The sequence below is a fragment of the Clarias gariepinus genome, chromosome 21 (genome assembly GCF_024256425.1).
Source record: "Clarias gariepinus isolate MV-2021 ecotype Netherlands chromosome 21, CGAR_prim_01v2, whole genome shotgun sequence".
Classification (NCBI taxonomy): domain Eukaryota; kingdom Metazoa; phylum Chordata; class Actinopteri; order Siluriformes; family Clariidae; genus Clarias; species Clarias gariepinus.
The window spans coordinates 11,199,598-11,214,173 of record NC_071120.1 but is presented as its reverse complement, the minus strand read 5'-3'; the positions used below and the strand labels follow the sequence as shown (position 1 = coordinate 11,214,173).

Here is a 14,576-nt window from a genome sequence, read left to right as displayed (position 1 = left end):
TCCAGCCAGGGGACTGAGCGCAACAGGTGGGGTACACCCTGGATGGGTGCCAATCCATCAGAGCACACGAACACTCACATTCACACACACACACACTAAGCGCAATTAAGAAATGCCAATTAGCCTATGTGGACAGTCCGGAGGAAACTGGAGAACCTAGAGGAAACCCACCAAATACAGAAAGAACATGCAAACTCCACTCACACAAGGGAATCGAACCCTTACCCCTGAAGGTGCGAGGTGACGGCGCTAACCACAATGCAGACGTTCTGCCAAATCAGATTTCAGCATTTAACTATGCTGTACTTAAAATGTAAATAGATGTCTCCATAAAAAAATTATAAATTGATATGTGAAATGTTAAAAATTATAAAACAGCCAAGTCTCTGTAAATGAGCGGTTACTATATATATATATATATATATATATATATATATATATATATATATATATATATATGAACAACTGTATTAATATGAACTTTTAACCTATGAACTATAAGCTATAGTTAAAATCTATGGCATGTTAATTAAACAAAAGGTTTTTCTGCTTATCAGGTATTTACCTGTTTATTTCTGGGAAATATGCTCTGTTTAATACAACATCCTGAAATCCCACAAGCCTAACTTTAATGAATAGAAAAGAGACTTAGAAATGTATAATCAAAACACAATCTTTTATTTTCTATTTACAGTACAAAAATGTAAACCTGCAAGAGTTCCCAAAAATGACTGTACATAACAGTTTAAGCTTGTATATGTTTCTTACAAAACTCTAATGCCCACTTTATGGTTTTGAGTTTTAGATCAACAAAATAATACACATCCGAAATAAAACTAAATTAGAGATTAATATTTAAGTTCTCAGAAGACTGAATCAGTTCGAAACTTTAAGTTTCTTCTTCTTCGGTTTCATCATCTGTGGCAGAGGAATCTTAAAGGCCGTCCTGGAAATAAGAAAAAAAAAAAAAACACCTTTAAAAGAAAATTCAGAAAAAAATGCAACAAGCTCTTGGGTTTGTTTACAGATGAAATAATGAGAGCGTCAGAGTACTCACTCGCAGGTTGTGCATATAGGACTGAAGTTGCAAAATACTATAAAAAAAGAGAGAAAGAAACATAACCACCCATATGACCTCAATATCATTATATAGCATTTAATATACAGTACGGTGCTGTAAAAAAGTATTCTCTTGTACAGGTAAGACTCATTGTCAGTTATCACAAACCAGTAACCTTGTATTAGCCTTTTGCACTAAATTAAACTGTAATGTAAGTGAAAAAGACGTACTGGACAGGCACACGGAGCAGACGTAGCCGATCTCGATGAGGTTGCGGTGGCAGAAGCAGGCCGCTCTGTAGTCAACGTGAACCGGGGGTGGAAGCACCAATTGTGAGCGCTGATCCGCATCAGGCAGGAAAACCCACTGCACAGAATATTAGAATCAATAACACACTGATAACCGGCATCTCCATCACCACGGTGATGGAAACGTTGGGGCGTTTTCACATTAGCCACGTTTGATTTGTACTGTGCTTGATTTGAATGACTGATCCCCCACCCCACTGCTCAACTAGCCAGCGTTCACATTACATATCTTTGCTCACCGTCCTCTGGTACACAGGTGTATTTATACTGTCTACTTTCATGTTTAGGTACGATTCGCTCCTGAGCCTAGAATGCTTGTGTTCTTACTGAGCTGTCTGTTCGTGTGAAAAAGATCCCGTGGCCCTTATGTGAAAACACCCTTAGAGACAGAGCTCTGAAACACGTCACTAAATAGTATTTTGTTCATACTGCTAGGTTTAGTGCATCTCACCAAGAGGTGTACTCGTAATGAATGATGAACTCACCAACAAGTACTGTACCAGAGCAGTTTTCTGCGGGATCTTTAGGTACAGTCCACCAGTTATATCACAAGCCTATAAAAAAATGAATATGAGATGAATCTTATATATCCATATATTAAAATATAAGTGAGAATTTACGTTTTTATCTCTGCTGTTCTGCGTTCCAAATTAAATTCACAGATTCAAAGTCTTTTTAGTGCTTCAGGTAGGGCTGGTTGAAATCAGGTTTGATTTTATTCAAATTACTTTATGGACATTACAGTTTGGATTTAATTCAATTTAAAGGAAAAGGTATTCAATACAAATACAATGTGTATTGCCTGATTTGTCTTAACTAAAATTATCTAATAAACTTTGCAATGTTGTGTAACTTGGGTTGTCGATAGGTTTAAATGTCATGTCTCGGACAAAGCAAAAATCTTTTTTTTCCTTTTTTTTTTTTTTTTTGCATCATCCACACAAAAACTCAAAAGAAGTGGTACTCTCATAAAATGTGAGTATTTACAGAAAATGCAAGTGATTAGTTTTTTCTGAAAAAGCTAAATTTTTTAAGCATTGGAAATTTTAGACCATTTAACATTGAAATAATTTGCAAAAATAAAAGGCCTAGTAATTTCAAGAGTGTAAATCGGATCTGATTTGAAAACTGATCCATTAATTTAATTATTTAAAACAAACAACAAAACATCAATTAATTTGCATAACTGATCAAATCACAGAGCTCGCAAAAGACCTAATGCGCAAGTTCAATTATGACCTGATAATCCTTAATCTTTGAACCTTTAAACACAATTAAGTAACAGTATACAGTAGCATTAATGCAAAAAGTAGTGTCTACGGGAAAAAACAACAACCTGCTGCAAAAGGCCTGAATCCGAGTCCAGCACACACGCATCAATCAGGACATTCTAGTAACAAACACAGTGTAAGAGAACACCATTATCTGTGAAAACCTTACAACAAAATATTACAACAACAAAAAACATCAATAATCACACAGACCTGTTTCTGTGCAGCAAAGATCACATTCATGAAGTTCATGTACTGCAGAGCACAATCCTCAGCTGCTTTAATCACCTGCAGGGTACAAACCTCGCAGTTCAGTATCAGCTCATCTTCACATTCATGTTTGCTGAAGTGGATTGAGTTCTTACCAGTATCCTTGATTTCATGTCTTGGCCCGCTGCAAACAGGAGGTAGGAATAAAAATGTAAACCATGTATCATGTACAGCAGATCGTGACCACCACCATCATCATCATCATCATAAATAATTATAAACAGCAACAAAACAGATCCCTATTTATTTCCTTTCTTTCCCTGCTCATAATTGAAAACTTGAGTTATCACTCAATGTGATAATATGACATTTATATTTTAAATATCATAATTATAATATTATATTTTAGTCAACACCCTGACAAATACTTCTACTTAATAACCACTGTTTAATTCTGCCCCCCAAATAAGAAACAATAATATTGTCTTTAACAAATACAAGGTTTACCTTCTAGTTCCTTAGACACTCGATGAATATCTGCGATACAACGTCAAGGTCAAATTTATTATTTTGTACATTAGGTGCTGTACAGTACAATCCTAAAACAGGTGCAGACATAATAAGAAAATAAAATGAAATAAAATCCTAATAAAACCATAAACATCAACAGGTCCACCTTAAAATAAAATAATTAAACAATACATAAAGATATATGGAAACAGCAAAGATTTTCTAATCACACCATTTTAAATGCCAATAAGGATAAAAAAGTCAAATTTAAAAACAGGAAGAGTCGAGGCCTGTCTGATGTACAGGGCAGCTCATTCCCGAGTTCAGGCGATGCTACTGCAAAGACTTTTTGGACAAACTGCAACTGTATAAGAGAGGTCTGGCCAACACCAACATTACAATAATCAAGCCGACTTGAAATAAAAGCGTGTATAACCTTGATCTTTTTTGTTAAAAAACGCTTGACTTTGGCCTAAGTTGAAGAAAGCTAAAGATAATAACAAAGTTATATCGCTTATTCAGTTTAAAATCACTGTCCGGTAAAACACCCAGGTTTCTTGAAAGTCTTAAAGGATACAGCAGAGAGCTTTGGCGAGGGATCCGGCCAGTAACGTGTCGGTCTGGTGGCCTCTCACTTGCGCTGCAATATGGGGGGAAAAAAGTCGTTATAATCACACACATTATGCGATATAACCAACTGTCACCTCATACACTGTTGAAGGATATAAAATCGCTTTTTTTCACCAATATGCCAATTATCATCTGTGTGTGACGTCTTTATAGATTCCAGCAAAAAGCTCACATATACACAACTCACTTCTGGCCATTAGTTTCCTAATCTCATCAGCAATGACATCATCCGCGACAGACAGCAGCTCGTATTTGCCGTCACTGGTCCCAGATCCGGTCGCGTGATCCCCGGCAGCATCTCCGGGCTTCCAGTACTTACTCGGGTATAGAAAGTGACTTCAAACAGAAGTAAAACAGGTCTGAGTCAGAAGGAAAACGAGTTGGTAATAAAGTAAATAAAACAAGCCTGGGTCTGTGGCCGTACTTCTCCTGACAGTGGCTGGCGATGAGGGCCAGTTTGTTGGTTCTCGTCATCACCAGGTGAGAGTTTGCCATGACGATCACCGCATCCAGGCATTTTGACAGAGTGAACTGAGGGACGGATGAAAACAAGCTGGCGAGTTACATCATAGGGACATTATCTCTCACAGGGTCATGTGATGTGGCTCAGCACTAAGCACAGTCATTCTTATCACCCTCACGTCCTTCATCAGCACTCTGAAGAGACTGACGTCCTGTTACTGTCTGTGTCATAGTTACATCATCGTAACACACATTTCTAATTCACACAGCATTATTATAACACACACACACACACACACACACACATTATACACTAATAATTAACATAATACAAACATGTTTCCTCAATTGAACTAGATTCACACATTCACACAATACCTACACACACAACATTACAATACAAATATCATAATACACACACAATATAAAACACAAACATACACACATTATAACACACACCCATCTGTATAACATACAAGAAAATAACACATGCATTGTTATAACACACACACACACACACACCATTATCTCTCCCTCTCTCTCACACAGACACACGCGCACACACACTATTATCTGTCTCTCTCTCATACACACACACACACACACACCATTCTTTCTCTCTCTAACATACACACCATTCTCTCTCTCACACAACATTCTCTCTCTCTCTCTCACACACACACACACACACACACCATTCTCTCTCTCTAACACACACACACACACACACCATTCTCTCTCTCTCTCTCTCTAACACACACACACACACACCATTCTCTCTCTCTCTCTCTCTCTCTCTCTCTCTCTCTAACACACACACACACCATTCTCTCTCTCTAACACACACACACACACACACACACCATTCTCTCTCTCTCTCTAACACACACACACACACACACCATTCTCTCTCTCTCTCTCTCTCTAACACACACACACATACACACACACACACACACCATTCTCTCTCTCTCTCTCTCTCTCTCACACACACACACACACCATTCTCTCTCTCTAACACACACACACACACACCATTCTCTCTCTCTCTCTAACACACACACACACACACACACACCATTCTCTCTCTCTAACACACACACACACACACACCATTCTCTCTCTCTAACACACACACACACACACACCATTCTCTCTCTCTCTAACACACACACACACACACACACCATTCTCTCTCTCTCTCTCTCTCTAACACACACACACATACACACACACACACCATTCTCTCTCTCTCTCTCTCTCTAACACACACACACATACACACACACACACCATTCTCTCTCTCTCTCTAACACACACACATACACACACACACACACACACCATTCTCTCTCTCTCTCTCACACACACACACACCATTCTCTCTCTCTCTCTCTCTCTCTCTAACACACACACACACACACACTCCATCTCTCTCTCTCTCTCACACACACACACACACACACACACACCATCTCTCTCTCTCTCTCTCACACACACACACACACACACACACACACACCATTCTCTCTCTCTCTCTCTCACACACACACCATTCTCTCTCTCTCTCTCTCTCTCACACACACACACACACACACCATTCTCTCTCTCTCTCTCTCTCTCTCTCTCTCTCTCACACACACACACACACACCATTCTCTCTCTCTCTCTCTCTCTCTCTCTCTCTAACACACACACACACACACCATTCTCTCTCTCTCTCTCTCTCTCTCTCTCACACACACACACACACACACACCATTCTCTCTCTCTCTCACACACACACACTCACACACACACACACCTGAGGCTCTTTCTGAGACTGCTGTCCCCACCAGATCGGATTGACGTCGACTACAATGACCAGGAGACTGACCTCATCCTCTGTAGATCACACACACACACACACACACACACAGATGATTGGAGGTACAGTGTGTAAGGAGCACTGATCTCAGGCGTAATTAAATGAAAGTGTAAGTGAAGTAGTACCACACACTCTCAGAAACACAGGGAATAAACACTGTACTGTGTCACATGACCATGCTCTACCTGAAGCCATCGCCGCGCGCCTTCTTCCATAAAACCAGCTCGGTATCCCTTGTTGTCGTGTGTGACGTAATCATTATGCGACCAGGGCCTTGGTGCGTTTGACAGGTTACTTTATTTCCACTCGTTTTCCGACAATGCCCGCCCCTTGAATTATAAATGGCTCGTGCTATTTGCTGAATCGTACTCACGTGCGCGGCGTTTTACGCGGTTTCAAGAGGGACTAACCAATCAGAGCGCAAGAGGCGGAGTTAGTCTTAAAACGGGTGGGAAAGTAAATACCGTGTCCGGTGGGTATTCTCAAGACCAACGGATCTTTTAAGAAGTCTCGCGGTGAGAAGAAACAAACAAAACGCGTTGAGCTGCATCACAGATCAGTAACGTATAATTCGGTCATTTTGGTGTAGCGGATATCGGTGTGTTAATATCTGTTTTGGTTTACCGTCCGTCATCCATTGCATCAGCGACAACGTGCTGGAGAAATCCAGAGCGCAGAGTCAGAGAATATACTGAGCTGAACTCTCACACACACACACACACACACACACTGCAGAATGGATGAAGGAGGTGAGTTCTGTGTGAACCTGCAGGCTTGTGCTAATATTCATTTGTTAACCTCATTACTTCTGCTGTGATAAAGTGCTTTAGATAGTTGTGACAGGTGTCTAGAGCTGAACCCTGTGTCTCTGTGTCCCTGTATCCCTGTGTTTCTGTGTCCCTGTGTCTCTGTGTCCCTGCATCCCTGTGTCTCTGTGTCCCTGTGTCTCTGTGTCCCTGTGTCTCTGTATCCCTGTATCCCTGTGTCTCTGTGTCCCTGTGTCTCTGTATCCCTGTGTCTCTGTGTCTCTGTGTCCCTGCATCCCTGTGTCTCTGTATCCCTGTGTCCCTGCATCCCTGTGTCCCTGCATCCCTGTGTCCCTGCATCCCTGTGTCTCTGTATCCCTGTGTCCCTGTGTCCCTGTGTCCCTGTGTCCCTGTGTCTCTGTGTCCCTGCATCCCTGTGTCCCTGCATCCCTGTGTCTCTGTATCCCTGTGTCTCTGTATCCCTGTGTCTCTGTGTCCCTGTGTCCCTGTGTCCCTGCGTCCCTGTGTCTCTGTGTCCCTGTGTCTCTGTGTCCCTGTGTCCCTGTGTCTCTGTATCCCTGTATCCCTGTGTCTCTGTGTCCCTGTGTCTCTGTGTCCCTGTATCCCTGTATCCCTGTGTCCCTGTATTCCTGTGTTTCTGTGTCCCTGTGTCTCTGTGTCCCTGTGTCCCTGTATCCCTGTGTCCCTGTGTCTCTGTATCCCTGTGTCTCTGTATCCCTGTGTCCCTGCATCCCTGTGTCTCTGTATCCCTGTGTCTCTGTATCCCTGTGTCTCTGTATCCCTGTGTCTCTGTGTCCCTGTGTCCCTGCGTCCCTGTGTCTCTGTGTCCCTGTGTCTCTGTGTCCCTGTGTCTCTGTATCCCTGTATCCCTGTGTCCCTGTGTCTCTGTGTCCCTGTGTCTCTGTGTCCCTGTATCCCTGTGTCTCTGTGTCCCTGTATTCCTGTGTTTCTGTGTCCCTGTGTCTCTGTGTCCCTGTGTCTCTGTGTCCCTGTATCCCTGTATCCCTGTGTCCCTGTGTCTCTGTGTCCCTGTGTCTCTGTGTCCCTGTATCCCTGTGTCTCTGTGTCCCTGTATTCCTGTGTCTCTGTGTCCCTGTGTCTCTGTGTCCCTGTGTCCCTGCATCCCTGTGTCTCTGTATCCCTGCATCCCTGTGTCTCTGTATCCCTGCATCCCTGTGTCTCTGCATCCCTGTGTCTCTGTATCCCTGCATCCCTGTGTCTCTGTATCCCTGTATCCCTGTATCCCTGTGTCCCTGTGTCTCTGTGTCCCTGTATCCCTGTGTCCCTGTGTCTCTGTGTCCCTGCATCCCTGTGTCTCTGTATCCCTGTGTCTCTGTGTCCCTGTGTCTCTGTATCCCTGTGTCTCTGTATCCCTGTGTCCCTGTGCCCCTGTGTCTCTGTGTCCCTGTGTCTCTGTGTCCCTGTGTCTCTGTATCCCTGTGTCTCTGTATCCCTGTGTCACTGTTTCTCTTTATCCCTGTGCCCCTGTGTCCCTGCATCCCTGTGTCCTCAGAGCTGGTGGAGTACTTCAGGACTCAGATGAGCCAGGATCCAGATGTGGCCTCTGCAGTAGCAGCTATTCGCTCTCTCCTGGAGTTCCTGAAGAGGGATCGGAGTAAGACCACTGTTCTACCCCGTCTCCTTTACTTTATTGTTGAATAAAGAGAACAAGTGTCTTGTTAAGCAACTGCCTGATGCACACAAACCAGAGTATATCAAAGTACCTGAATACTTGGAAGAACAAAACTTCGAATCATATTAAATTCAGAGTCTTTGATGCTCACAAAACCACTTCAAACTGCCATCAGCTAATCTCTTATTGTTAAGATACATGTCACTTTATTTTCACTTCACCCGTAGAACTGAATACATCTGATAATCCTTTCCATCGTATAATGTATAAGACGTCCTGTAGCTAGAGCTGGTCAATTAACCCGAAAATGAATTGAATCCAATTAGGAATCATGGAGGAATCAGTCGCCTCCCGATACGATATTATTACGACACCTCAGTGAGCTTGGATTGAAATTACAATTCGATTAAACGTGGTATGATAAGTATCACGATTTTAGAAACATAGCGATTTGATATTACATTTCCCCCTGATTTTGTTAACATTTTAAACCTTTCAAAAAGGTTTAATGATGAATTAAATATAGCACATTCATGTCCACGTATCTGTCTTCTGCCATGTGGTACGAGCCTAAACAAACTTTACTAATTGTTTTACCTCCTCAAATGTCTCCAAAGAATCAAATCTTAATTTGACAGGGAGTTATGAGCTTCTAACGCAGCGATAATTTGTGCTTGCAGTGTTTAGAGACTGGTGTGTATGTATCGAGCCAGTTTAAGACTAATTCGCTTACAGAGTTTGGAGAAAAAGATATTCTGGAGAAAAATACATATTTTAAAAATGTAATGCCATAAAATGCTTTTTTTGGGGGGTTTGGTGGGGTGGGGTGGGGGGTCACTAGGGGGCTCCACATTAAGGCTACTACTACCACTCAGTAGGAAGGGCATAAGACTATCACCTGTTTCCTCTGAACCACGTGACGCCAGCCGACCGCATCTTTTTCGAACTGCTCACTCAAGCACCATTGGGGGCGGCGTAACACACTCGGAGGACAGCGCTATCTGCTCCTTCCACTTGCATGAGCTCACAGACGCCCCTGATTGGCTGTAGAGACGTGATTAATTTGGGAGCACGAAGTACCTCTCATCCCTCCTCTCTGAGAGAGCTCGGCCAATCAGCTCTCTCTAGACCTCCGGCTGCAAAGGAATCGAAATCGCGATCTTCAGATGATGGGATGAGCACTTTACCACTGCACCACTCGGAGGGCCCATAAAAATGCGTTTCTGTTGCGGCACTAAATCATTTATATAAAACCAGCCAATCCTGGTCACTTGCCGATTGACTGTTTTATCACTATTAATGTATTAATAGTTTATTTTTAAAAAATCCATTTTGGAGTCAGTGGTACATAAATCAAAGTCTTTGTGGAGCATAAGTATCAGAAACATTTCTATGAGCTGTTCAAAGAAGATTATTAAGCCTTTAGCAAAAGTAAAAATTATTTGACTGGAACTGTACTTACCATAGAAACCTAACTTGTCTTTTGGCCTTCTGTAGGTGAGACCATCCTGGGCCTACGAGAGAACTTGACCAAAGCTATCGGCAGGCTGCAGGAGGCAGATTCGTCTGTGGCTGTGTCCTCGGGAGGAGAACTCTTCCTTCGGTTTATCAGCCTCACGTATCTGGAGCATTCAGTGAGTCAGATGTGTTAGGAGACAAAACTAGCTGGGAGATATCTAGATGTGAACTCCTACACCAGAGCCACCAGTGCTTTGCTTTGCCTTGAGCTCTGCGTTGATTCTCTGCACCATGACATCTGTTGTTTTCACTGTTGGTATTGTTAGTATAAGTTTACAAATGTGCGAAATGGCTGATAAATTCTCATTTCTCACACTCACTTTAGAGATTAGAGACAACTTTTTTTCCATGTTAGTGCTGGACGTTCCGCAGCATTAAACCTTACTATAAATTAATAAAACTATAATTGTTAATATTTACATGTGGTGAAAGTAAAATACTCAAATCATACATTTTGGGATGCAATAATTCCACTTTACCTTAGGGCCCCATCTCGTTTTTTTAATATTTAGCCAGTTTTTCTTGTTCCAGGATCTCTCCCAGTGCAAGAACATGATGGTGGACAGAGGGGAACTTTTCCTGAAGAAGATTTCCTTGTCCCGAGACAAAGTGGCCAAACTCTGCCATACGTTTATTAAAGATGGGGCTGTAAGCAGATTTTTATTGTCTGGATGTACATTATAAAATAACATGGAAATTTCAGATACATTTTATTTCAATTATATTTTCACTTTACACACTGAGACATTAGCTTTTCTTCTGCAGAAAATCCTCACCCACTCTTCATCGCGAGTTGTGCTGAAAGTTTTGGAGAGTGCAGTGGCTGACAAGAAACGTTTTACTGTCTACGTCACAGAGTCGCAGCCCGATTCTTCTGGGTAAAGTCCCTCGTCAGTTTTTGCTACGGTCGCCTTGAATTATAAACAGTATGGTGAAAATCTCTAAAGAGTTGTAAATTTAGCTAATGTTAACATAGTGGCACAAGGAAATGAAGCATAAATTGGATTGGTTGGATTTAAATCCTTTGTTTTTAGGTTAAGCCATGTTTTACATTTTTATACAAACAGATTGGGTATATTAGGATCGGTGTACACAGCTGGTAAAGACAGAGCCATGTGCTAAAATATAGCCAGAAATGTTTTTTTGGCAGATGATGAGAATCGTTTCAGAAGGCAGTCTGAGGACAGTAATTCTCCTGGAAGTGATTTATAGTGAAATAATCAATTTTTGGTGATCCTCATCTTCACGATTGTCTGTGGTGGTTAATTTCTTACATATGGCGGTCTATTGTTCCTAAATAGTATCTTTTTTTTTTTTTCTTCAGTCAACACATGGCGGAACAGCTGCGAAGACTCAACATCCCAGTCACAATAGTGCTTGATGCTGCAGTCGGGTAAAATGACAATTTATTAACCTCATTAAATTAATTTCTTTCTTGCTTTCTTTTACATGATGCATTTCATTGTGTATTGGCAGTAGAAAAATGCAAAAGTCTACTTTTTCCTTTCATATCCCAAAGTCAATTAGAAATAATTAGAGCACAGAGTTGGCCTTTTGCTATGCAGCACGCTGTTAATTTTATTATTTTTTTTATTTGTTTGCATTCGAGGTGGTAAAATGTTGCAGTTCCTCTATCATCCTGCAGGTGGCCCAAAGTATCCACACACACTGGCAAACAGCACAGCATTCTGTGCAAATTATTTTACGAGTTTGATTAAAGCTACAAAACATCATATCAAATCAGAATCTATAAAATAGTTAATATAAGAATACAGATCGAATCAGCAGCTAGCTATTGTGATTATATCGTGGTAGTCTGTGTCTCGAGATTCCTGTTTTCTTTGCAGAATCTCACCTCAATCTGCTGTGGATGCGTCCCAAACCCTGTGCTCTAATCCCAGTGCAGTTTTAACTGCAAAACATGTTCGGTTTCCAAATCCTCTATTCATCCAGTAATGCAGAATGCTCTACAGAATGTCAATGTAATTGTGCTACGTTCTTTGTTTCAGATACATCATGGAGAAGGTAGACCTGGTCATTGTCGGTGCTGAGGGCGTGGTTGAAAGTGGAGGGATTATAAATAAGGTCAGGTTCATACATGTACACGCACATAAACATCTTACCTTTTATGATGGCAAGGTGTTTGATATGTAAGTTTTTTATTTAATCGTGTAGATCGGCACCTACCAGATGGCGGTGTGCTCCAAAGCGCACAACAAGCCGTTTTACGTCGTGGCAGAGAGTTTCAAGTTTGTGCGCCTCTACCCGCTCAACCAGCAAGACGTCCCTGAGAGGTTCAAGGTGAGCTCTTTAAAATAACGTTGTTTCCTGAACCTCGATTAGATGCAGGTTTTTTTTCTTATTTTTCTGTAAATATAATCTAATTGGCATAAAATCAGAGCGGATTAGGGTTAAGAGCTCAATTAATTGCAGTAACACTTTCTGTGGTATGTGCCAGCTTTGAGCATTTTCTGAGATTGCTAATGTCCTGGGATTTACTGTGGCATAAATAAGGAAAATGGCTTTACGGGTCTGAGCTAACAGAAAGTCTATAGTAACTCTAATTAGTCTTACATTCATAGTGAGCAGAAAAGCAACACACTCAGCTACGAATCAATGCACATAGTATGGCCATAAGTCTATGGACACCAGACTATCATCTCTCAATATATGTGGTTCTTCCCCAAACTGTTGCCACAAATCTGGACTAGAATGTCTTTTGATGCTTCTGCCCAAACTGTGGACACTCTGCAAAAGCAGCTCTACAAAGAGGAGGAAGATTCCCTTCTGATGAAGAAGTGAAGACAGCAGTGCGTTCGTGGCTCGCAGCATAAATATTTTTTTAATGATGGAATACGAAAGCTTGTTGTGGTATTCAATAGCAAGGAGATTATGTATAAAATGTATTTTTCCTTACTGAAAGTTAATAAAATTCTACAGCTAGACTGTAGATAATTTTTTAACTCGCCGTCATGAATGTAGATTATATAATTGTTTTTTTTCCCCTCTCTTTTTCAGTATAAGGCGCATACGCTGAAAACCGCAAAGGATTTTAACCAGGAGCATCCGATAATCGACTACACACCTCCGTCACTCATCACCCTACTTTTTACCGACCTAGGGGTGTTAACACCCTCGGCGGTCAGTGACGAGCTCATCAAGCTGTATTTGTGATGCTCTCGCCCTAAGGGCTATTTCAGAGACACACAGTCATATCAAGATCCTCCTGACCTTGATGCAAATCCACGATGGCCATCTTTGTTTCATTCAAATGTCCTTCATTTTAAATATTCAGGTCGGTCCAGAATCCATGTACCAGATATACAGATGAAAACTTTTTTTTTTATGTGTGTAGAAGAAACTTGAAACATGGCAGATATCATGGACACTGTGCATCTTTCCTACTTATAAAAATAATAAAAAATAATGACGATATTTTAGTGGGAAGTAGGAAAATATTCCTTCATGTTAATCTTTTTTGTGTCTGTTTCACTGCTGGTAATTTTCCTAGGCTCAAGCCCTTTCCAAAAAAAATGTTTTCAACTCATGGCAAGTAAGGGTTGCAACATTGTGGTTCGGATTATAATTTTGTGCCCACCTCATTTCTTCATATTTTGCTTCTTAAGAACAGGACTTTCTTGTCTTAAAGAATAATTACTTTTTCAGGCTCTCATTTTAGTCCAGTGCCTGTACGTCAGCAGGTTCAAAAGAATGTTAAGCCACACACTGACCTATGAATCATTTAAGCATAAAAACATCTAACTCAAGGCATGAACCAGTGAGAAACAGGTGCAGATGATGACAGATGATCAGGCCGGTAATTAGTCTACTGGTGATGCTGAGTGGTTGGAACAGATGAGAGGGGAAATGAGGTTGCTGCTTGTTGTTGCTATTTACATAAATAAGTAAAAAATAAATACTGTATATATATATATATATAGTACCTTAAGTCACTTTGTAGCCTGTCACAATTAAACATGTTTAATTTAATCTTCATAATTTTATATGAAGAAACGAGGAATGGTTTAAAACCTTTACACAGTACTGAATATAATGTAATAAGTTAGATGTCAATTAAATTCATTCCATTCAATGATTTATAAGCCTATGGGCATAAACTTAAGCTCTTCTAAGAAGTCGCAGGATTTGGAGATGTGTCAGGAGCAGGAAACAGGCTTCTACTTCCATGCAGAAGGTCAGATATAAAGCTTGAAGCTGAAAAATACATTTTCCTTAACACAACAGCATGGTGGGTATACTTGGTTTTGTTTCACTTGAAGCACGTTAATTTATTCAAGTTCTGGTATTCCACTGAGGCGCATTCTTTAATTCATTATTTT

The 14,576-nt window shown here is 41.0% G+C and overlaps 2 protein-coding genes across 2 annotated transcripts; one reads left to right on the top strand and one right to left on the bottom strand.

Annotated features, from left to right (window-relative positions):
* Positions 1 to 657: 657 nt before the first annotated feature.
* Positions 658 to 6,592, bottom strand: gtf2h3 (general transcription factor IIH, polypeptide 3). Its single transcript, XM_053481631.1, has 13 exons — positions 6,504 to 6,592; positions 6,256 to 6,335; positions 4,414 to 4,520; positions 4,177 to 4,325; positions 3,937 to 3,999; positions 3,357 to 3,386; positions 3,005 to 3,033; positions 2,853 to 2,927; positions 2,705 to 2,758; positions 1,854 to 1,922; positions 1,291 to 1,426; positions 1,058 to 1,094; positions 658 to 946 (listed from the first exon to the last, which is right to left on the bottom strand). The coding sequence occupies exons 1-13, from the start codon at positions 6,511 to 6,513 to the stop codon at positions 877 to 879; spliced, it is 909 nt and encodes a 302-aa protein (XP_053337606.1). The 5' UTR covers positions 6,514 to 6,592; the 3' UTR covers positions 658 to 876.
* Positions 6,593 to 6,751: 159 nt separating this feature from the next.
* eif2b1 (eukaryotic translation initiation factor 2B, subunit 1 alpha) lies at positions 6,752 to 13,676 on the top strand. Its single transcript, XM_053481632.1, has 9 exons — positions 6,752 to 7,067; positions 8,599 to 8,700; positions 10,216 to 10,352; positions 10,768 to 10,884; positions 11,002 to 11,114; positions 11,561 to 11,629; positions 12,246 to 12,321; positions 12,412 to 12,537; positions 13,255 to 13,676. The coding sequence occupies exons 1-9, from the start codon at positions 7,055 to 7,057 to the stop codon at positions 13,408 to 13,410; spliced, it is 909 nt and encodes a 302-aa protein (XP_053337607.1). The 5' UTR covers positions 6,752 to 7,054; the 3' UTR covers positions 13,411 to 13,676.
* Positions 13,677 to 14,576: the final 900 nt, after the last annotated feature.

Excerpts from the sequence above, each read along its gene's own strand:
- eif2b1 (XM_053481632.1), top strand. Across the intron at positions 10,885-11,001 it reads CGTTTATTAAAGATGGGGCT|AAAATCCTCACCCACTCTTC; the intron begins GTAAGCAGATTT and ends TTTCTTCTGCAG. Across the intron at positions 12,538-13,254 it reads ACGTCCCTGAGAGGTTCAAG|TATAAGGCGCATACGCTGAA; the intron begins GTGAGCTCTTTA and ends TCTCTTTTTCAG.
- gtf2h3 (XM_053481631.1), bottom strand. Across the intron at positions 3,034-3,356 it reads AGTGTCTAAGGAACTAGAAG|CGGGCCAAGACATGAAATCA; the intron begins GTAAACCTTGTA and ends TCCTGTTTGCAG. Across the intron at positions 2,928-3,004 it reads ACATGAAATCAAGGATACTG|GTGATTAAAGCAGCTGAGGA; the intron begins GTAAGAACTCAA and ends TGTACCCTGCAG.